Raw genomic sequence first — 24,410 nt, forward strand, 5'->3', positions numbered from 1 at the left:
GGCCGGGTGCCCAAGACCACAGCTTGCTCCAGGTTCCTCCAAGCAGGAAGGCAGGCATCCGTCCACTCCTTGGCCATACCCCGCTGACCTTGGCCCCATCTGTGCAATCCCAAGGGGGCAGACAGCAATCCTCAGAAGGCTTCTCTGTCCAGGGGTTTGCGCTGCAGGCTTCTTGCTCTCTAATTCCTCTGTCTGGAGGGAAGCTGCATTTGAAAGTAGCCTTAGGGTTCTCAAGAAGCAAGGTGGCCGCAGTGACTCCTGAAGAGCTCCCCTGTGGCCTACGGGCTAGGGCGGTAGAGAAAGTCGGAGAGGCCAGGAGCACAGAAGGGCTCTGGGCAGTGGTTCCCAAAGTGTGCTCGGCGGATCGGCTTTCCCTTGGCCCCATTCTGGACTTCTTTCCGTGAGCACGTATTAGTTTATAACTAAACACACAGGTGCACGCGTGCGAGCACAGACACACACACACTCACACTCATGCAGCTGTGAAAACCAGCCCCTGTCCAGTTTGTCAGGGCGAGTAACACCATCTGCTGTGACAGCGACTGCACATGCAGATAGATCGCCCCGCCCCCGAAATTCGGATGCCGCCGGGAATCTATATTAAAACTGTTGGTACCTGTGAACAGAAACAGACACAGTAGGTTGTCTCCATTTGATCATACCAAGGTGTCTAAAAGCGTGGCAACAGAATGAAAACGCAAATTGGGAACCTGGGGGCTTCTTTCTGCTTCAGAACCCCGCGAGAGGTGTTGGGTAGGAGGATTGGGGGAGTGAGAGAAGGGAGAGCAGAGGCTCTGGCCTGCTGCGAGTGGTCCCGAGCTCTGGTCTTTTCTCGATTCATCCAAACAAAGGGTGAGGTCAAGCTCAGGTCTAGGAACCACAGGCTCCTGTCCTAACAAGCAGGGCTGGAGGGACCCGGAGAGGAGGAGGTAATGGGTTTCTCGGGGCACAGAAATGTGGCAGTGGATTTCCTGGTTCATGGCTCTTACAGGTGACTCAGAAGGTCCCTCCACACACCTTGGCCGGGTTTCCCAAAGTCAGGTGAGCTCCGGAGGCGCGGGACCCATGGTTCGCATCCTCCGGGCCCATCCCCTGCGCTGCGGCCGCCGCGGGTCGGCAGAAGGGGCGGTGGGTGCGGTCTGCCCCCTGCCGGCCAAGGGGATGCGGACGGCGAACTGGCGAGGTTGTTCCTCAGCAGCCCGAGGGGGCGCCTTCTATTCGGAGCCCCAGAGTCTTGGGAGGACTGGGCGCTCCTGGGATGACCCAGGAGGGGCCACACTGCAGCCGTCCCGGTGGTGTCAGAGGAAGTGCAGCTCGGACCAGGAAACTCTCCGAGGCCCAGACCGGGGATGCTCGCTGCTGTAGGTTTCTCCACCCGGCGAAGAGGAGGGGTTTAGAAGTTTGCAGCGAGTCAGACCGCACTGTGCATTTGCCAGAACAATCCAGGGTGGGTGGGAATTCCTCCCCCTTGGTGGTGAGGAGGGTCCAGTCTATGGGCGTTCCATAGACCGTCTTCCGAGAGTCTGGCAGGGCCTGTCTGCGCCCAGGAAGGGAGGACGGGTCTTTCTTAGCTTCAGATGCTTTTAGGCTGGTGGCTTAGATAGTTCTACGAGGGAAGAAGAGAGGCGAAAATAAAATACCCTTAGAGAGGATTGCCCCCCGTGCCCCTCATCCAGGGAGCTAGTGGTGAAGCCACTGTCCCTGCCTCCCCTGCCCTGTAACTCACACCTTTCGGGAACGCGTTCAGCCGCCCAGCCCCGCACTGCGCAGCGGCCAAGGATAAAAATGTCTTTTCGGTATTTTTCTGCTGTGATTTTGGCCGCTCTTCTTTTGATGCTGCAGAATCAGATTTTCTGTTGTCCCATTACTTCTGACTACTTTCTAAACAATGGCCTCAGAGGGAAAAAACGAACCTAGATTAATAAAGTGCTCATGAAGGGGGTGAGTTGAGAAAGCTGTCAGGCCCCCCGAGCGGAGGTTGCTGAGACGCGGGCTGGCCTGGCCTCAGAGACCTGCCAGGGCCGGGGGCCGGTCGCATGATTTCTCCTCCGTCTCCACAGAGTCCAGGGCTGCTTAGTGCCAAGTGTGATGTGGACCCTTGCCTGCTGGATCGTGACGGAAACTCATTTTCCATCTGTCAAGCAGCCTGACACAGAGCCGCTAATGATTTTCTGCCAGGCGAGGCCTGGCTGGATTTGAACCAGTGACCCAGAGGTAAAAGGCCCCGATGCAGGGCTCCATTTGCAATAGCTGGCCTGCCTCTGCCTGGCCCTGTGCTCTCTGTTCCTCTGCTCCTGTGTTCTCCTCATCCAGTTGAGTTTTGGTTGGATCCTAACTTAGCATTTGGGGCTGCGTGGTTAAAGTCCCAGGAGGGCAAGCAGGGGTGCATTTCTGTCCTGGGGGGGCCGGGAGATGGAAGGCAGTTGGAGGGCAGAGGGGCGGGGCCATCTTGATTAGCCTGGGCCCAAAAGCCACGTGCTCTTCCCAGGCTGGGTGCCTGATCCTGACCTCAGGACCTTTGCACGCATATAGAGCTGGCCTCCACAGCAAAGGCTACAGCAAGAAATGTACATCTGAGGGGGTACTGAGGCCTAGATGCTCTGGGCCTCAACTACTCTGAGGTCAACATTGTCATCATTTTTTTTTTTTTTTGCTGGTAGTTTTCATGAAAAAAAAAAAAAGTCCTTTCAGGAGCATTCATAGGTTGATTAACATGATGATTCCCATTCACTGAATGATAATCGAGTCACATGCCACTCTCCAAAAATAGTGTTTTATAATCTGAAGATGTCTCCTCCAGAATCAGAAAAGCAACCTGGGGGACAGTAAGGGCCAACCCATCGTTCAATAAACATTTATTGGGATTCCTGCTATCAGGCAAACATTCTTCTAGTTATCAGGGTTACAAAGATAAATAAGACAAGGTCCCCATTGAAGGAATGAATCATTTAGAGGGAGAGAGGCATGTGGACAAAAATGATTTGGCACAATCTGATGGGTAATCAATAAGCAAATGAAGAAATTCAGTACACATTTGAAAACCAAGGGCCGTGTCTCACTTAGGGGTAGAGGGTGTCGGGGACACAGCTGGAGCCCACAGATCAGGAGTCAACATTGCAGAGGGGGAGGGAAGCACAGGTGCTGGCCAGGTCAGAGCCCAGGTGGGAAGCCAGGCTTTGCCACTTACAAGCTAAGGCATCTGAAATTTTCTCTCTTGGAGCCTCCACTGTCTAATCTGTAAAATGGGAATAATTACACCAATATAAAAAATCTTCGTAAGGATTAAATAGGATCATTCATGTAAAGCATTGAGCAGAGCACCCAGCACCTGGTAGGTGACTGATAAATGTCAGCAAGGGCTTCCTGCTTTGGAGAAGGCTTTACTGGAGGAAAAAAGAATAGTAAATGACAGCAGCCCAGTGGACAATACAGTCGAGATTAAGGAGAGGTTTTGCAGATAGAATCAAGGGAATCTGGTGATTAGCTGAATATGAAGAGTGAAATGGAAAGGCTGAGGAGAGGACCCCAGGCCTGGTTGCAATGACAAGCCAGGAAGCTGGTTGTGGAGGATAGTGTGTAGGGAAAGATGTTACTGACTTTTCCTTCAGGGCCAGGAGTGCCTTGAGGATGCCCGGGGGTGGGGGTGGGGGGTGGTTGGGGGAGGGGGAGTGGCGGGGAGGGGTGGTCTCCAAACGCAATTGGGGCCAGGAGTGCCTTGAGGATGCCCGGGGGTGGGGGTGGGGGGTGGTTGGGGGAGGGGGAGTGGCGGGGAGGGGTGGTCTCCAAACGCAATTGGAAATGTGAGCTCAGGGCTACAGGACCGGGAGCTCTGGCTGAGTTACAGTGGTGGCTGGCGCTGCGAGAGTGGCCCACAGGCTCCCAGTGGGAGTGCATGGGGGGTGGGAGGAAAGATCAGAGACCAGGATGCCTGGAAATGTCAACATTAAAGGTGTGAGTGGGAAGGGGGCCTGTGAGCGGGACACCCAGATGCTCCAGGGCCACGGGGGCACCTGACGAGGTGGAACTGAGTGGCTGCCCAAGAGGACTGTGGTCACAGGGGGACAGCCCTGGAGCAGCTGTACAGTCGGAACTCAGATCAGCCGGGCGTTAGCAAATCAGGGTCCGAATGGGGCAGCTCTGTCAGCTGCATTGTCAGGTGGATCTCAGCCTGACTCAGTGCTTTTTGGGGAGTTGGGCAAAATTTCTGCTTGGAGTTCTTTGGAGTAAGTAGAAAAAGGCAAGACCCAGGCAGCAATGGTGGGCTGGAAAGGCCTTTCAATTCCTGCTGGAGGCCAGGGATGACTGCAGTCGTCTTACAATTCAGAATCAGGTGTCTTCATTAACTGATGAAGTAGGCACTCATGCCCTGGTCAGGTCCTGACTTGATTGGTGACATTTAATGGACTGCCTAATAGATTTCTTGCATAGATTACCAGTCACGCAGAATAGACCCTGACAGCTGACCCCATACATCCGATACAGTTTACCCAGGTCCCATCCCTGTGGAACCATAACAATAGCTGTCACTGATTGGGTTCTTACCAAGTGCCAGACACTGTGACAAGCCATTTGCAAGGATTCTCTCATTCATTCCTAATAACGAACCTGTGGCATTACACGCTTTTCACTTTGGCTTCATGAGCAGAGAAGTGATGACCGATGGTATTCTGCCCCGTCTTCAACGTGCACAGGTACAGAGGTGCTCTTTGATGTGGAGCTGGCGTGGCTGCGGAGGGGAAGGGACATTGTCAGACGCACCACGTGTGAGATGGTGAGAGCAGTGGGTCCCAGGGTAGGAAGTTTCCGTAAACATTTAGCGGTGGGTGAGCTCTAGCTACGTTGGCAAAACCAGCCCGGGAGGCCACACTGACAGCAGAGCTCTCGGTGAACACCTAGCATCAGGGTCTAGAATGCCCACTAGGGACCCCAAATCAATGTGGTTGTAAGGATTTCTAGTCTGGAATAGCCAGTAACAAGGGAACGACCCATGTCTAGGGCTGAGGCCAAGACTTGTTTCCTCCGTGTGTGGTCTTTTCCTATCAGTGGACTCCGAGGCCTGGCATGTGTCAGAAACCCTAGGCTCCTTCCTGCCAATTCTCTGGAATTTCTGAGTTGTGGGGCTTTTGAGTCACTCCAGTGAAGAGAAAACAACACCCTTTATGAAAACCTTGGTTGCAGAGTTCAGGTAGAGTTCAGAATCATTGCTAGTTTCTAGAATTTTAGAATATGAGAAAATAAGATCTTGCAGGGGGCATGTAGTTTCCGAGGTGCAGCAGAGTCTACTTAGTGGTTAGCAGTGTGGACTCTGGAATCAGGAGAATCTGAGTTCAAATCCCAGCTCCACCATGTAAGCGTTGTGAGGCTTGCACTCACTACGGATCTTTTTCGTCTTGGTTTCCTTATCTGTACATCGCCGATAATAATGGTACATATCCTCCTAGGAATGTTGAAATAATTAAATGAAAAACTGGAATAAAGAACCCAGTATTGACCTGGGGGGCAGAGGCAGGCTGGAGTCGGCTTGTATCATCTCCTGAGAGCCAGTCGAGGGCATCCTTTCCCCATGCCAACCCAGGAACAGCTTGCTGGTAGCTTGAAATTGGCAAGGGTGGGACTGTTTACACCCCAGAAATTGGCAAGTGCCACAGATCAGAGCACTGAATATTAGTTATGATTGTTGCAATCCCCCAGTCCATCTGAATACATATTAATTTATATTTAGATATAATGGTTTGAGAATGAATTCCATGTTCTGTGGGAAGCATTCTACGCCTCCCAAGATTTCCAGGAGTTTCCATTTTTATCATCTCATGCACAGAATTCCTGCTTGTGACTTGGTGTCTGTATTACTGGAATGTTCTTTTTCTCCCCTATGTAACTTCCTGGTGGATGTTGAAACTTTTACTTCGTTTTCCTCCAAATGAACAAAAAAATCTGCTGTAAAAATGGATTTGTACTAAAAGTTTGTTTGTTGGGGGGGTGATGGGCAGCAGGTGCTTTAAAACTGCAGAAGCAGCCACTGTGGAGAACAGTATGGCGGTTCCTCAAGAAATTAAAAATAGAACTACCATATGATCCAGTAATCCCACTTCCGGTTATATATCCAAATGAAACAAAATCACTAACTCAAACAGATACCTGTACCTCCGTGTTCATTGCAGCATTACTCACAGTAGCCAAGGTATGAAAATCCCTCTGCCCCCCAGGTTGATACTAGGTTCTTTACTCCAGTTTTTCATTTAATTATTTCAACATTCCTAGGAGGATATGTACCATTATTATCGGCGACGTACAGATAAGGAAACCAAGACGAAAAAGATCCGTAGTGAGTGCAAACCTCACAATGCTTACATGGTGGAGCTGGCATTTGAACTCAGATTCTCCTGATTCCAGAGTCCACACTGCTAACCACTAAGTAGACTCTGCTACACCTCAGAAACTACATGCCCCCTGCAAGATCTTATTTTCTCATATTCTAAAATTCTAGAAACTAGCAATGATTCTGAACTCTACCTGAACTCTGCAACCAAGGTTTTCATAAAGGGTGTTGATTTTCTCTTCACTGGAGTGACTCAAAAGCCCCACAACTCAGAAATTCCAGAGAATTGGCAGGAAGGAGCCTAGGGTTTCTGACACATGCCAGGCCTCGGAGTCCACTGATAGGAAAAGACCACACACGGAGGAAACAAGTCTTGGCCTCAGCCCTAGACATGGGTCGTTCCCTTGTTACTGGCTATTCCAGACTAGAAATCCTTACAACCACATTGATTTGGGGTCCCTAGTGGGCATTCTAGACCCTGATGCTAGCTAGGTGTTCACCGAGAGCTCTGCTGTCAGTGCGGCCTCCCGGGCTGGTTTTGCCAACGTAGCTAGAGCTCACCCACCGCTAAATGTTTACGGAAACTTCCTACCCTGGGACCCACTGCTCTCACCATCTCACACGTGGTGCATCTGACAATGCCCCTAAGTGTCCATCGACAGATGAATGGATGAAGAAAATGTGGTATATATACACAATGAAATATTATTCAGCCTTTAAAAAGAAGGAAATCCGGCCATTTGTGACAACATGGATGAAACTTGTGGGCATTTTGCTAAGTGAAATAAACCAGAAAGAGACAGACAAACACTGCATGGTATCACTTATATGTGTAATCTTAAAAAGAAAAAAGAAGAACTCATAGAAGCAGAGAGTAGAATAGTGGTCACCAGGGGCTGGGGGTGTGGGAATGAGAAGAGGTTGGTACAAGGGTACAAACTTTCAGTTACAAGAAGAATAAGGTCTGAGGATCTGATGGACATCGTGGTGACTGTAGGTGATAACTGTATCATATAATTGAGATTCACTAAGAGACTGTATTATGCATCCTCTCACACACACACAAGTAACTGTGTGAGGTGAAGGGTGTGTTCATTAATGGTGGGAATACTTTCACAATGTATGTGTATATTGGATCATGACTTGTACATTTCAGATAGCTTACAACTTTATTTGTCAATTACACCTCAATAAAGCTGGAAAAAGATAAAAATGATGATAATGATAATTAACCACTACCACCACTATCACTTAGGCCATCACACATCTCCCACTGGACTGTCTTTTCTCTTTGGCCCACTTTCTCCCTGGTTCCTCTTCTTCCAGTGTTTGGACCTCTCAGCCCGCCTTTCCCATGCTGTTGACTCCGACTCAAAATGCCTCTCACCTCGATACATGGGACAGTCAGATTCCCTTGTCCGGCCCTTACCCCCCTAGGATGTGCCTAGAGACCCATCTTTCTCAACCAAAAAAGGTTTTGCTTGACAAGTGCGCCACGGCTCAGAAGTAAATTATGCCATTCGCTCAAGAAGTAGCAGAAGTAGCCCCAGTTTGTGCTTTATGCTTGTTAGAACTCTTCCAAAGTGTGATTAAAAGAAAAGGTACAATTAAAAGTATGAACACCTCTGCATTCCTGGTCCTAGGAATCATCACTGTTAAGTAGTCTAAAAGTGGTTAAAATGCACCCACTTCTTAATTTTGTGGCCTTGGCAAGCCACTTAGTCTGGGACTCAGTTTCTCATCTGTAAAATGGGGATAATACCACCTACCTCATAGAGTTGTTGAGAGGATTAGATGAAAAAATGTACAGTGTGTGAAACAGTGCCAGGCCTAAAGAAAAAGCTCAATAATGTTACTTATAATTATACCTCTAAACATTTTTTATGTATGGAGTGTCCCTATACATATGTAACATATATTTTAACTAATGAAAAAATAGGATATATAAAAAAATAGTATGACAAAATGCATATTCTTCCCTGAAATTTATTCTTCTTCCCACTCAACAATATATTGTTATTACACAGTAACCCTCATTTCTTTTAATGCCTAAATAATGTTCTATGATAAGAACATACCATTGAGTGTTTAAACATTTCCTTGAGTTGGGGAATTTGGGTGGCCTTTCAGCCTTATCAATGTTCTGAAATGTCCTTGTCAGTAGATTCTAGGGCACTTATCTATTTCTGGATTCACAGAAGCCAAAGAGCTGGGCTGAAGAACACGTATATTTAAGCTTTCGATGGTACAGCTAAACAGCCCTCCAGAAAACTCCATCCCCATTTATGTTCCAACTAGAAGGGCATGAGGTCCCTCTCCCCAAACCCTTATCAATATTTGAATATTATCCAACTTTCAACTTTTTGTCAATCTCATAGGTGAAAAATAGTACCTCATTTAAACTTATATTTCCCTGATCTCTGGTAAGACTGAATATTTAAAAATATGTCTATTATCCATTTTGTATAAATTACCCATTCACAAACTTCGCCTGTTTTGCTAGTGTAGAGAGAAGTCACAGCTCCTTTTCCATCTCCTCCCTGACGTTTGGGCTACACCTCATCAGGACATACACGAATCCTCATGTTGCCTCATTCCAACTCCCAGTTGGCGAAATGAGAGGAAAGTGGAAATGAGGAAGTTTCTGTTAGGTTATATAGCCGTTGGCCCCAGGGCAAGTTCAGGAAGTCAGAGAATGAACAAAGAGGTGGCTGAACTTCTGTGAACTTGGGGGCTGGGGAGAGAAGGGAGAAAAGAGCGAGGGGAGAGGAAGAGCTGGTAACAGGGCAGCTAGGTGGGGTTACGGGGAAGGGCGGTCAGTGAGAAATTCCAGGTGGGAGGGTGGCTGGGAGGTTGGTGGGAACAGGAGGTCTAACATTCCATTTTTTTCCTAACGTTCCGTTTTAAGTTTCTCTATCCCCCCAAACCCAGTGTGTCCAGACTTTGGTAGAAATCAAGGAACTGGAGTGGCATTCCATGTGTGGGTGGTGGAGTCTGAGATGCTGGAGAGTTCGGTGGAGGAGGGGGGTCTGGAGAGGCCTGTGGGCATCTTCTGGGTGACCCCCTGTGACTCAGCTCAGCCCTGTGACTTCAGTGCTCTCGTCTGCACCTGTGTTTACAAGCACATTGGCACCAACCGATCGTTAGAGTGACGTTTAATGTTTAATACAGTTTCTCATCATCGGCTCTGTAGACAAGTTCTCCAGGGTCTATGAGAAGTTGTTTTCCCTTTGCATGAGGTTAGTATTTTACTCACATTTGAGAAACTGTCCTATAGTGTAAATAAGATTAGCTGCTTTGCTAAAGAGAGTACTCTTATAAGACCTTTCGTATGTATCTACATAAACAAATAATATGATGATAATCATAATAATTTGTATCTAGTCTTTATAGTAAGTATGTCGGAATTCCGATAAGGAAAACCCTTTATTTTTTATGCATATAAAGTATTCACTAATTCAGATCAACCCAAGCTGATTTAGCCTGAATTATTGAGGGCTTATTGTTCTGTCAAAATATAAAAGGTGAAAGTTATTTGCATATCACATCTGCAGCTTCAACTTGGAGAGCTAGTATTTACAGTTATGAAGCCATGCATTTCTCTCAGCAGCACCATGTGACTTCACAGTTTCCCTCAGGCTAGCTAGGAATAGTAGCAAAAAAAAAAAAATCAGTTTTTCTTGTAACTGAGTAATGATCTCTATGTAGGGAAGAGCTTTCATAATTATGAAGGTTCATGTATTACCCATTAAGATCACAGTTTGGAAAATGTTTTTTTGTTTTTTGTTTTTTTTTTTTTTGGTTATTAATCTGAGTCAGGCACTGTGCTAGGCACAGGAGGAAAACAAATGAGGACCACATTGGAGGAGACAGGAATGTAAAGGGATGATTAGACTTGAGGGACTTGTTCTAAGGGCACGTCACAGGGAGTAAGTCTAGAACCGACTGGGGGAGCAGGAAAGCTTCCTGGACAAGGTGACATTTCTGTCAGCCTTCCAGGGAGAAGAGGCTTGCTAAGTCAAGACAGCAAAATGAGAGCACAAAGGTATGGAATTCTACAAAAGGGAACGTACCCATGAAGAAACTCAGGGTTTGGAAAAGGCATTCTGCATTCTAAGGGTTCATATTTCTATCCCTGAAAAAGTTGACAAGGTGGCTAAAACTCAGATCACCTATGTTCTGTCCCTTCTGTTGGGTATGTTTCTCTTTTGGTCCTCAACCCTGATGCTGAGAAAATCTCTAACCAGCAAGGGCTAGTTCTGGATTTTAACGTTATGGTGTGGTGGGAGTATTGAGATGGATACCTGAGAAGACTATGAAACTTATGTCCAGCTAACCACAAATAGTATAAGAGGACTGGAATGAATTAAAAGAAATCTACAGATACTTGGAAGGCATTATGAGTGTATATCTGAAATCAGGTTAAAAATAAGCCGCAGGTTCTCTTGTGATTTCTGAAACATCTTTGTTTAATCATAGAATTACGTCCATCTTCCATTCATCATAAATAATCCATTTCGTTACTTTACCAATCCTTTTGAAAAAATTTGGTATTTAGCATAAACAAACACTGAACATTAGCCAGGGGTGTGTTAGTTTTAACCAGAAGAGGGAAGAATAAAAAGAAGAACCCACAAAATTTTAAAACTTAGAAAAGAGCACATGAAAAGATGAGCATTCGTATCCATTTAAAAGATCAAATTTCATAACAACCATTAAAAAAAATACAGGTGGAAAAACAAGCAAACATAAATATAATCTAACGTATTTCTTTCATAAATACATTCAGACAAAACAAATGCATAAAAGAGATAGAGCATAGATATAACAACATATTTTAAGATATGAATAATTAAACCCCAATAAGCATGAATTAAAAATATATTTTGATTTTATTTTTTGTCCTTTATGGAAAAATATGCACAGCATTTGTGTAAAAAAGAAATAGGTATACACATATCAATAAAGCCACCAAAATTCACTATGTAAAGAAGATTATTTGAAAACAGAACACATTTTTTTTAAAGCAAAAGGTAAAATATTATATCATTTTCAGTTGAATTTTATCCCATAGTCACACCTACTATAGGTGTTAGATAATAGAGGTAGATAAGTTGGGGAAAAAAATCAGTATTCTAATGCTAGGGAAAAGATTTTTATGATAGCTCAGACAGACAATTCCATTCACTCTGAAATTCAAAGAAGCTCGTAGGAACAAAACATGAAAACATTTCTGTGCTCCATATGTAAGCATCAAAAGTATCAAGCAAAATTACTGTAGTTTTAGACACAAGTGAAATTCTTGACAATAGGAATCCTTGCCAAACAGCCTGTTTAGCATAGCTTTTTGCAGGGTCTGGCACTAGCCTTAAAACTTACACCCAGGCTAACTCTTATGAAATTTATGAGGTTCAGTGACATTGAAATGAGTCAGGAGTAACACAAGATGGGAGCTGGTAGTAACAATAATGTAAATTTACGATACTGATAAACATGGTGAGTTTCTAAGGAATGATTTTTTGTTGTTGATAAAACAACAAAACAGCTGCTGAAGATATGGTGTGACTCATGATGCCAATATCATCTGTCAAATCATGAAAAGACATGTAGAGAGGATGTGACAGAATGGTGTGCAGGAAACAGAAAAAGTGTTCCCTTATTTCTGTACATTGCTTTATTCTCTATTTGGGTCATGAAAGCTCTTCCAGACATAGTAGAAGCAAATATTGGATACTCCATGGCAAGCTGATGCCCAATTGGGAGCTAATTTTACTTGATGTTTTGGTTGATGAATGGTTTTGCATCTTCTGTGTCTATTTTTCTTTCCATCTAGCTAGACAGAATGTGTATATGTACATTTGTTTGCCTCTATGACCTTTATATTTTCATTTATTTGTAAGAGCAATGTGATTTAATTTTTTTAAAAATATGTTGCAAACATTTGTCAAATCTGCCAAGGAAATTCTCATTAATAACTTGTCTCAAATGCCTTAAGTGTGCTTAATTCAAAGATGTAACAGGCTGCTTCTGGCTAAAAGGGGAAATTTGTGCTCAGCACATCTGTGTAACAGGAAACAAATTTTGGTCTCCGTTGTGGAATGTGAAATAATCCATCATTAATTGTTGCTGCTCTCGAACTAATTGTAACGTTTTTGGGTCTCACATTTGGTTGTTATGAGTTTGCAAGTGTGCTGGAAAACAGGTAAGAAAGAAATAATGGAAGAAAAATGAAAAACATTTGAAATATAATTTTAAAAATCCTGAAACCCAAATCCTGTAGTTTATCTGAAAACTGCACGTACTTTGACTCATAACTCAAACATCAGGCCCTTTCTTTGAAGCAGCTTATAATAAATTTAAGACATAGAACACCACAATCTCTTGTAATGGAACTGAGGAATTTCTGAATGGAAACTATTCGAAGGAATGTCTTAAAAACTGATGTCAAGAAATGCAGATGACTTATGCTTTTCAGCATCTATTCAATCTATGACCCCTGCTGAGTTGATAAGGAAGAGGCATGTCACAGTTGCAGAAAAAAAGAATCACACGGGAAATCAAAGTATCCGAGAATAAGACTTTGGAAATCTTCACTGTCATGAGAAGGGCATTTTCCTGATGGTGTGACCTCATTCCAAACAGTACAGTAGCTGGTAGAGAGCTGTATTGCACAGAAGGTGGTACGAGGAAAACGTGTTTGCTTTTTGTCACTTATGATGACTGTTTCCCGTGTTAGGAAGAAAAAAAAAAGAACAACTCCAAAATACTGAACCACCCCTGGCAGTAACCAACAAAGTAGGTTTTAGAAATAACGCTCTCGTTAAATCCATTTTAAGGCACTTAAACAGTTATGTCATATTTTTTGTGTAAAAAAATAAAATATGCATTGAAGCAACGTTCACAAATACACGTCTTCAGAACTGTTTGTATGTACAACCCTGTACGTATATACATCGCTGCGGAAAGACCACCTCCTTCCTTATACTGTTGGCCTCGTCAACTTCACTCCCTATGAGAAAGGAAAACATGACATCAGAGTTGGACGGTATCCACGAGCAACGTGAGAGCATCAATTAACACCAGATAATTTATGCTACGAGAAGGAAGAAGAGGCCCGCCTAGATAGCATTATATAACCCATGATCCAAACCCCTGGATCCAAATAAATTCACCCGCCCACCTCACTGGCCTGCGGAATCTGGCATCTCCCCCGCGCCCGGCATGGCTATTCATCCCATCTGCTGTGCTCTAGATGGTGCCTGTGGGTCTCAGTCAGTACTGTCTGTAAAGCAGAAGAGACACTCAAGGATACCCTTACGATGGACACTTTGTTTTTGTGGCCAGGTGGGAATGGCTAAATATTCCAGGTCTTCTGAGTTATTCTACATTAGCCAGTGGCCCCCTGGTTTGGAGGGGTTTCTGTGCAAAGGGAAAAATGAACAGCGCCCAGTTTAGTCTCCCTTTTGCAAATGCTTCTGTTACTCTGCAGGATAAATCCCGGAGCTTTTAAACATTTAGAAGAAAACTTCATTCTGATTAATTTGCCGTTCACTATGACTGTATATTATTGATGGAGTATTAGGATTTTCAAATACTTTTCTTCATTCTTTGTCAAAATTTATATGTATAAATTCTGGTCTATCACGCACACACACGTTGTTAAACACGAGCATACATACAAATGAAGTTTGCAAAGGGGATAAATAGTAAAAGAAAGAAAATGACTAAACTGCTCCTGTACCAATTCTGAGTGGGAAGACCCCAGCCTGGAGTGGTCCCCAGCACAGAATGGTGTTTGCTAACATTTTGTTCAACAACAAGAGGAGGGAAGGTGCTGGAGGGCTACCTTCTCAGGCAGGATTCTGGGGACCTAGGGCTCTCCTTCTAAAAGCAATCTTTTTTTTTTTTTTTTTACACATCTTTATTGAAGTACAATTGCTTTACAATGCTGTGTTAGTTTCTGCTTTATAACAAAGTGAATCAGTTATACATATACATATGTTCCCATATCTCTTCCCTCTTGTATCTCCCTCCCTCCCACCCTCCCTATCCCACCCCTCTAGGTGGTCACAAAGCACCGAGCTGATCTCCCTGTGCTATGCGGCTGCTCTAAAAGCAATCTTGGGGGTGGTGGGGGGAGAGATAAATTAGGAAAGTCTGGGATTAACATATACATACTCCTATATATAAAATGGATAAACAACAAGGACCTACTGTACAGCACAGGGAACTATACTCAATACCTTGTAATAACCTATAATGGAAAAGAATCTGAAAAAGAATATATACATATTCCTATATATTTTTATTCTTATATATATATATATTCTTATATATATAACAATCACTTTGCTGTACACTTGAAACTAACACAACATTGTAAATTAACTATACTTCAATACCAAAAACTAAACAAAAGCAATCTTGTATTTCTGTTTGGAGCATTGTTGTGGTGTAGGGGAAAGATTTCGGGGGACACATAGACCAGGGTTCAAGTCCTAACTCTAGCACTGAGTAAGCCCACCCCCATAACCCTGGGCAAGTTGCTCAACTCTCTGGGCCTAGTTCCTACGTGTTCAATGGGGACAGCAGAGCCTGCTACAAACAGTGTTGTAGAAAATCAGGAACATCAGTGACGATAACAGTGATTATATCAGATAGCTTTTGTCAAATACCTGCCACGTAATCCTCCACAACTCTAAAGAGTAGATGTTATCATGAGTCTTAGTGTGGCAGAGACTGAGGTACAGAGACGTGAAGTAACATGGCCAGGGTCACACGGGGGTAAGGTGGCAGAGGTGGCAGGACAGCTCAAGGGCCTACACTCCGAAGCTGGTGAAGGCTGGCACATGCTTAGCATAACACAGAGCTTAACAGGCTGTAGTGGGGTTATTCCGTTTTCAGGACACTAAGGACACAACACACAGTGCTCTGTCACTGGCTATCTCCTTGCCACCTTGTGAGCGGGCGAAAGAAGTCTTGCAAAGTCTGAGCCACTGGGAAGAAGCCAGCTCTATGGGCACTTCCGTGGTATGTGCTGCATCTAAATTTTGTATGAGTCACTCAGTTTATTTTATTTTGGCTGATAATTTAGAAAATCCAATCCACAAATATCAAATAAGTAACAAGACTTCTGAGCCAAGTGTGGCGAAACTGACATCCTTTTGTGGCCTCCTTTGCTACTGAAATTTTATTTTTTAATTCCCAAACGCATAGTACAAAGAAGTTATTATGTGTCTGGAAAATTAAAAATAAAGTAGACACTCTGGATAAATCCAGGTGCTATCATATTTAGAAAGGCATGTGAAATCAGGACACATACGAATGATCAGGTGGGCAAAGATGGTGGGCACCTGAGCAGAGGGGCACATATATTTTGAGTATATTTACTGAAACTTTAATCCACTGCAATATGCCCTTCAATATGAGCAAATTAAAAAGGGCTTTTAAAAACTACCTTTTAAGTATCGTCGTGCTGTTATAACAATATAGAACAATTAGCCCTCAATCCTCTTGTTCAAATTGAATTGGATTAATGCGTCATTATTATCGTATTTAGTTAAGAAAATGTGTACTTGAGAACAAGGCTATATGTGCAAAAGTTAAAGCATATGAACAGCTAAGATTCAGAAAGAGCATTTCAATCTGACTTGGATCCAAATAAGATTCTTCTAGAGTCTCACCTTCTGCCTTGACACCATCCAAGACTTTATTGTTGGCACCAACACACTTCCCAGAAGGATCTGCACCGGGTGGTAGATCAGCAAGGGGACGGATATTAAAGAGAGGTACTCATGGCCTGCAAACACGATCTTCAGCATTGGAATCCCTGATGAACAAAGAAGACAGAAAACCTAGAGGCAAATTCAGTCTGTCATCAAACTAAAGACATACGCCATTAAAACTGGACTTCGGATTGTGCCGTCTTTCCCTTGTGTATATTCACAGAACTAAAAAGGGAAGGTCTGGAACGACTCACCAAATCTTTCCATCTTCCTTTCACTGTGTAAACCTCTAAGCTCTACCTAGAACAGATTAAAACTGAAAAGGTGGTCGGTTCAAGAGCACCAGTAACTCTCACTGCAAGTTAGCAGCCTGTCCAACAAGGAGAGGAGAGAAGATAGTGGGGAATAGAGTTTCTTTTTTTTTTTTTTATAATTCTTGAATTTGATTTTATTTATTTTTTTATATAGCAGGTCCTTATTAGTCATCAATTTTATACACATCAGTGTATACATGTCAATCCCAATTGCCCAATTCATCACACCACCACCCACACACCCCCGCCACTTTCCCCCCCCTTGGTGTCCATACATTTGTTCTCTACATCCATGTCTCAATTTCTGCCCTGCAAACTGGTTCATCTGTACCATTTTTCTAGGTTCCACATATATGCGTTAATATACGATATTTGTTTTTCTCTTTCTGACTTACTTCACTCTGCATGACAGTCTCTAGATCCATCCACGTCTCAACAAATGACCCAATTTCATTCCTTTTTATGGCTGAGTAATATTCCATTGTATATATGTACCACTACTTCTTTATCCATTCGTCTGTCAATGGGCATTTAGGTTGCTTCCATGACCTGGCTATTGTAAATAGTGCTGCAATGAACACTGGGGTGCGTGTGTCTTTTTGAATTATGGTTTTCTCTGGGTATATGCCCAGTAGTGGGATTGCTGGATCATATGGTAATTCTATTTTTAGTTTTTTAAGGAACCTCCATACTGTTCTCCATAGTGGCTGTATCAATTTACATTCCCACCAACAGTGCAAGAGGGTTCCCTTTTCTCCACACCCTCTACAGCATTTGTTGTTTGTAGATTTTCTGATGATGCCCATTCTAAATGGTGTGACAAGACACCTCATTGTAGTTTTGATTTGCATTTCTCTAATAATTAGTGATGTTGAGCAGCTTTTCATGGGCTTCTTGGCCATCTGTATGTCTTCTTTGGAGAAATGTCTATTTAGGTCTTCTGCCCATTTTTGGATTGGGTTGTTTGTTTTTTGAATATTGAGCTGCATGAGCTGTTTATATATTTTGGAGATTAATCCTTTGTCTGTTGATTCGTGTGCAAATATTTTCTCCCATTCTGAGGGTTGTCTTTTCATCTTGTTTATGGTTTCCTTTTTGCTGTGCAAAAGCTTTGAAGTTTCATTAGGTCCCATTTGTTTATTTTTGTTTTTATTTCCATTACTCTAGGAGGTGGATCAAAAAAGATCTGGCTGTGATTTATGTCAAAGAGTGTTCTCCCCATGTTTTCCTCTAAGAGTTTTATAGTGTCTGGTCTTACATTTAGGTCTTGAATCCATTTTGAGTTTATTTTTGTGCATGGTGTTAGGGAGTGTTCTAATTTCATTCTTTTATATGTAGGTCCAGTTTTCCCAGCACCACTTATTGAAGAGACTGTCTTTTCTCCATTGTATATCCTTGCCTCCTTTGTCACAGATTAGTTGACCATAGGTGCGTGGGTTTATCTCTGGGCTTTCTATCTTGTTCCATTGATCTATGTTTCTGTTTTTGTGCCAGTACCATATTTTCTTGATTACTGTAGCTTTGTACTATAGTCTGAAGTCAGGGAGTCTGATTCCTCCAGCTCTGTTTTTTTCCCTCAAGACTGCTTTGGCTATTCGGGGTCTTTTGTGTCTCCATACAAATTTTAAGATTTTTTTGTTCTAGTTCCATAAAAAATGCCACTGGTAATTTGATAGGGATTGCACTGAATATGCAGATTGCTTTGAGTAGTATAGTCATTTTCACAATATTGATTCTTCCAATCCAAGAACATGGTATATCTCTCCATCTGTTGGTATCATCTTTAATTTCTTTCATCAGTGTCTTATAGTTTTCTGCATACAGGTCTTTTGTCTCCCTAGGAAGGTTTATTCCTAGGTATTTTATTCTTTTTGTTGCAATGGTAAATGGGAGAGTTTCCTTAATTTCTCTTTCAGATTTGGGAGTAGAGTTTCTTTGAGAAGGCTGAGGCATACTAGTAAGGTAGAGGTTAAAAATGGATCTTTTCTGCACAACACTGTAAAGCAACTATACCACAATGAAAAAAAAAAAAAAGGATCTTTTCTTGCTTAGTAGTGAAACACTCTGTTGGTCTTTAGGGAAGCCTGCCTGGCACCATTTCACAGCCCCCAAGTTCACTTTGGGGCTGAAAGGATATGGTAAGATAAAGTATGGTATATACGGCTATAAGTAGGAGGGTACTTTAGCCAAATAGACATTAACAAAGGCTTTTGCACATTCTCTTTTGGCCAAGAATCTCGAAGCGCTTTAAGCAGTATTGTATACGGCAGATGAATTCTAAAATGTGTGCTGAATGATTAAACCCCACAGTGAAGGGTGTAACGGAACTCAGGTAAATGAATACTACTTCTGAGTCTACCGCTCTGTTATATCCAGGGCAAGGCGTGCATATTTTGTAAGCAGCTGCCTAACATATGTAACTATTAAGCTTCTGTAACCGAATTCAGACACTGGTGATTTGACTGTTACCACCAATTGCTTTAATGTGGTCCAGTTGGCAGTACGGCTGTGTATGTACATCAGTTTTGCAACTGAATAGTTTTAACAGCTTAGCTTTCTTTTTGTTTCTTTGAGAACAATCACTGAAAAGGACCCAGGCTCCTAAATACACACAATGATGGCACATAAATAACATTTTAGGATAGCCCGGTGAGGAAAGCTCTGCTTTTTCAATTATTTTTACCTTCTAATAAATTTCAAACCTTTATGCAAAAATGTATTTCACGGCTGCTTTCTTTTTCATAGCCTCACATATCATTGCCATAAACTGCAAACAGTTCTCTTCCCAAACAAAGTCTCTCTCAAAGCTTCAAGCGTACGCATTTAGATTTTTGCACAGTTTCTGTCTTCTCACTAATATAAAGAACAAAGGAGTTTTCTTTTTAAAAGTAATATGCTTAATCCACTTATTGGATTTGAATTAGATCAGCGTTAGATGTTGAAAAGCAGCATTTAATATTATAGTCCCAGAGGGCTTCCCTGGTGGCGCAGTGGTTAAGAATCTGCCTGCCAATGCAGGGGATGCGGGTTCGAGCCCTGGTCCGGGAAGATCCCACACGCTGCAGAACAACAAAGCCCATGCGCCACAACTACTGAGCCTGCGCTCTAGAGCCTGTGAGCCACAACTACTGAGCCCGCGTGCCACAACTACTGAAGCCCACGTGCCTAGAGCCTGTGCTCTGCAACAAGAGAAGCCACCACAATAAGAAGCCCACACACCACAACGAAGAGTAGCTCCCATTCGCCACAACTAAAGCCCACACACAACAACAAAGACCCAACGCAGCCCAAAAATAAATAAATTAAAAAAGAAAATAAAATGAATAAAATCTAAAAAAAAAAAGAAAAATTATAGTCCCAGAAAGTTACCACAATGAGAAATGAAGAAGACCTGAACATATACTACTCCAGTTTTTAGGAAGTGTTATTTGGCCCAAAAGGATGATGTGAAGGAGTTGGGGGGTGGGGTGGAGTAATAGTGGGGCTAAAGGGAGCAAATGATAGAAATATGGAGGTACTCGTTTCTAAAAACTGATCAGAGCAGGGGTTTCTGACCCCAAATTCGAGGACGATGGCTGCTGGGCTAAATCACCTGAGTTACACTTTCTTGGCTAAGTTCAGGCTGGCTCTGGGTCGTTCTTCAGCAAGCTCAAGCAAGCTCACAGATATGGTCACAGGGCTGCTGTTCCAATACGCAAGTTCACAAGGTATCTTAATGGAAGCGACATCAATTCACTGTAGTGTGATGAAAAGGTAGCAGTAATAATGATAATAACGGTTTGTATGCAGTGAGTGCTTACTAGATGCCAGGTGCTGTCAAGGGCTCTCCCATATGAACAGACAACAACTCTTGGTGGTTGATGAAACCTATTGTTTGCACCATGTTACTGATGAGGAGACTGAAACGCCTCATTAGTGGTTAGAAAACTTTCCCAAGTGGTGGAGTCTTTACTGCAATCCAGGCCACCTGGGTTTCCAGTTCTCTGTGTCAGGTAAGGGTCAAGGCCTCCGAGGTCTTCAGTTCAAGATGCCACAGGCATGGCAGCTCCATGAAGCAGAAGAGGGCCTGGGATGCAGAGAGCTTTCTAGTCCAGAAGTCCTGTCGGAACTCACTCCCCTTGGGCCCCTAACCCTCCCAGCAGCACTTCCGGGGGCAGCAGACCCCACACTCCCCTGCTACCCACACCGGGGTGGTGTTCCTGTGATTTCACAGCGGCAAGGAGCTCAGTAACCGCGAGGCCTACCCCAACAGTGGCAAGGGAACCCCAGACTGACACTGCCTTCAAGAAACTTCCAGTGTACAAGTGAACTTCTACCTTCTGTGGACCCTGCTATCACTTTGTATGAAGTTCTCTTCTGGTCCTGGGCTGGTTCTTCAGCTCTTCCGTCTCATCTTTGAACACACCCTTCTGTACAGACCGGGCTGGGACTCTGCAAACATCACTCCTTCTCGTCAGCAGGCGGCCCCCTGGACACTAGAGGAAGGCTGGAGAAGGAGCAGGGGCCTGGGGTTCGGCCCCAGCGGCTAGCCCATCGTGCCCCTCCTTGAAGGTCTGACCTGTTTCCTCTCCAGACCTCTAGGTTCTGAGAACCGCAGCTTCTTCCTTTGTTCCCGCAGCTCCGGCTACTTCCTGCACTTATGACTCCTTCATTTCCTTACTGTCCCCTCCCCGCCTTCCCACACCGTTTTAGTGCCCTACGTTGACGGCGTGGTGTGTTTGCCTGACTCACCCTGGAGACACAGGCCGTCCCTCACTTGGCTTCTCATCCCAGTCATCCACTTCGCCTGGAAAAGAGAGGGCTCCCCCATGACTGGCCGCTGCTGTAGACAGCTGTCGAATGAAGTAGGGATTTCTCTTCACCACTTTGTGCGCCTGCAGTACCTTCTTGTCAATTGTTAATCAGATTTCCTATCACCTCCACTCTCAGTGACTAATGTTAAAAGTATGATTGAAAATCACATCAGAGAGAAAACTTAGCTTCCGGAGATGAGGGGCCAGGTCCCTTTGCTGCGTCTTTGCCTGTCACTCTCTCAGGGTGGATTGACCACCGGCTAATCCCCGGATGAGGGGAGGGGGACTCCAGAGATTCAAGTCAAGCTATTTGTTTTGGGAACCTTTCTGTTCCCTCTGTCAGAAAGTCTACCTTACTTCTCGATCATTCAATTATCCAGTTTCCTTTTCAATTATTAGTTTCTTTGCAATCTCTTCTTTATATCTCAGTCTTTCCCCTGCTTTTCCTCAGTTTCTCCCCATCCGCCCCCCTGGCAGCTCCCACCCTGTGCATTTTCATTTTCTCGAGGGTCAGAGTAGGAAGAGAAGTTGGGAGAAGTGGGGGTGGTGGTGGAGGGGGAGGTAACTATTGTACGATGCCACGTCCGAGTGGTCCAGGCCACCCTGGCGACGTTTGGAAGTGGCGAGTTTACGATCTCTGTTCTAGGGCATCTTTGCCGTGTTTCCAGCACTATCAGGACGAAAGCTGGGAATGCAGTAGAGAGAGTCCTGGGACTGTGGAACTCACCACACTGCGATTTCTGCCACCTGGCCACGAATTTGGCAAAACTTGACCTTCAAGTCAAATCAGAGAGCATCGCTATGTCTTTTTCCAGAAGCCCATGTAATGCACCACCCTTTCATCCTCTTCACCCACCCTTTCAACAATTCACTCAAACGTTCATTCAATTAGCACTCACTTCACAGGTTAACTAAAGGGCGAGGCATGTGCCACGACCCTCACTCAGGTAACTCACCAGCCCCTCTGTGACCACTCCCACCGCCTCCCCGTGACCTTCCTTCAGGGCTCGGTCAGCCCTCACCCGCCCCACACCCTCGCCCCAAACCCGACTCTCTGCCTTCAGGCTTGTCCTCTGCAGGGTATTTTCCAGTCTGCAACCAGGCTGAGTACAAAATCTCTCTACGTCTCACCACGCTCCCCTGGGCTCTCTCTGTGCTCCAGCCATGAAGAGTGCGGTGCCCCTTCCTCCCCTCCTCTCCCCAACCCGGGCCCATGCCCACGCTGTAGGCTCTAGAAGTCTCACCTCTCGGTCTTTGCACATGAGTTCCTTTTGCCCAGGATGCTCGCCACCCACTTCTTGACCTGCCTGATTCCTTAGCCCGCAGTTTCTAACTCGCCTCCTCTGGGAAGCCGTCCTTGATGTCCCAAGGTTCCTTTCTGCTCTAGGCTTACCCAACTGGGGCATGTTCCGGCCTAGCGTTTGCTGCATTTATTATCGCTGCTTGCTTCGTGTGTGTGTGTGTGTGTTTCCCTCACTAAGCTGTTAGCTTCTTAGGGTCAGTGACTGTTTTGTCTTCATCTCTGAGCATCTTAGTGCTTAGAGGAAGAGCACTGAAGGATGGGACTTGTGCTTTTCCAGAACCCGTCATAAAGTTACTCTGCAGACTATCACTACATTTTCACTCCATTCATTAACTCGGGAGAAAAAAAGGGCAATAATTTCAAAAAACCAAACAAACTTACTCCAAAGAGTTTTCTTTTTCAAGGAAAATTTAAATATAGGACTCTTTTCATCTTGTGATCACTGCAGTAATATAAATGAAGCAAATTAATTTTAATGCTCCCAGGTACTGATTCTGTGTCACCGTGGTTGACAGGATCCGACTAGACTTTATGAGACGGCGTTTGACTTTATGGAAGTGAACACCATGCGCGCATTTACAATTTTACAGGGACTTTAAGCTGTCATGCTGAAAAATGTTTATAAAACATTAATCAAAAAATGCCTCTTTAATACAATGCATTGTCTGAGAGATGTTAGAAGGCTCATATTGTAAATGGATTCTTTTTCTGACTAAAGTAATTTCCACCAAAAGCATTTCCCCACTGCTCTACAAGTACACTGTGTGGAGAGATAAAGAGCACTTTCCCAGCACATTACTACCTGCTCCAAACACTTGGGAAATCACTAATGTATGGCATGCCATATTTCCATGTCACACATGACACATTCGTCTAAAATTATCCAACAGACTTTGACACTGCGGCATATTCCATAAGCAGAGCTTTCAACTGACATCTGCCAACTAAGAACTTCAAGTGAGAGCTTTCTTCTTCTAACAAGCAAATAAAGGGTTTCTTTTATCCTATACCCAGGATGGAAAGGATAAAACAATACGTACCAGAACAAGTGGGGTTTTTTCCCCCCTATTTTAAATGTTTATTTTATGTTCTCTGAATTAGAAAATTCCCTTTGTATCAGTGTTCCAAGTTTCAACAGTTACTACTTTCTACTGGATGGACAGTTTTTAAATTTTTCCTTGAGAAACAGACATTTTGCTTCCTCGATTAAATATGGACCTTTATATACCTCTCACGGAAGGCTGCTCTATTGCTCACAGTATGAACACCATCTACTTTATATCATGGTTCAGAGTTTACTTGTAGGTGCATGATGCTCTCACCATCTACTCATTCATTCAAAAAATACTTTCTGGGCCTCTGCTGTATGTGACTTACTGTTCCCAGTGCTGAGGATATAAGGAAAATAACACAGACAAGGCCCCTGCCTTCTTGGGGCCCACTTTCTGTAGCACTTGCCCCAATCACCTTGGCTTTCCTTTGTCCAGAGGGTGAGTGCCGGCCTGGTGCATGCTTACCAAGTTTCTACAAGTCAGAGTTTGGGGATCATCTTTGACTAACCCCATTTGTCTTTCTACTTGTAGATCAAGTCACCAAGTTCTGGAGATTCTTTCCTCTATCGAGCACTGTCCTTCCCCCTCAGTTTTCACTGCCACCTTCCTAATTCGGTTCCTCATAAAATCAAGCCAAATGACTCTTTCAGCCTCCTGACATAACCCCCTGTCTTCAGACTCTTCCCTTCATCAATCCTACAAACCACAGCCAGATTAATCTTCCTAAAACCCACATTAATTAAAGCCAATACCTTGCTCAAGAATTACAATGACTTTCCAGTGCCCATTCATCAAATCCTCTACCCCTTCAACGTCAGTAAAGAACGATTGCAACTACCGCCATTTTGTAAGTGCTTCCTGCCTGCCAAGTGCTTTTCCTGCACTATCTCACTTAATCCTTAAG

The 24,410-nt window shown here is 44.1% G+C and overlaps 1 protein-coding gene across 2 annotated transcripts in view; it reads right to left on the reverse strand.

Moving 5' to 3' along the window:
• Positions 1–11,369: 11,369 nt before the first annotated feature.
• Positions 11,370–24,410, reverse strand: part of SLC10A7 (solute carrier family 10 member 7) — a 253,126-nt gene continuing 240,085 nt past the window's right edge. For both annotated transcript variants that reach the window (XM_068542585.1, XM_068542583.1), the window contains 2 exons: positions 16,003–16,148; positions 11,370–13,328 (listed from right to left, as the gene is read on the reverse strand). In XM_068542585.1, the coding sequence (XP_068398686.1) occupies positions 13,299–13,328; positions 16,003–16,148 (176 nt within the window). In that variant the 3' untranslated portion in view covers positions 11,370–13,298. The remainder of the gene's footprint in view (positions 13,329–16,002; positions 16,149–24,410) is intronic.

The sequence above is a fragment of the Eschrichtius robustus genome, chromosome 4 (assembly GCF_028021215.1).
Source record: "Eschrichtius robustus isolate mEscRob2 chromosome 4, mEscRob2.pri, whole genome shotgun sequence".
Taxonomy (NCBI): Eukaryota; Metazoa; Chordata; class Mammalia; order Artiodactyla; family Eschrichtiidae; genus Eschrichtius; species Eschrichtius robustus.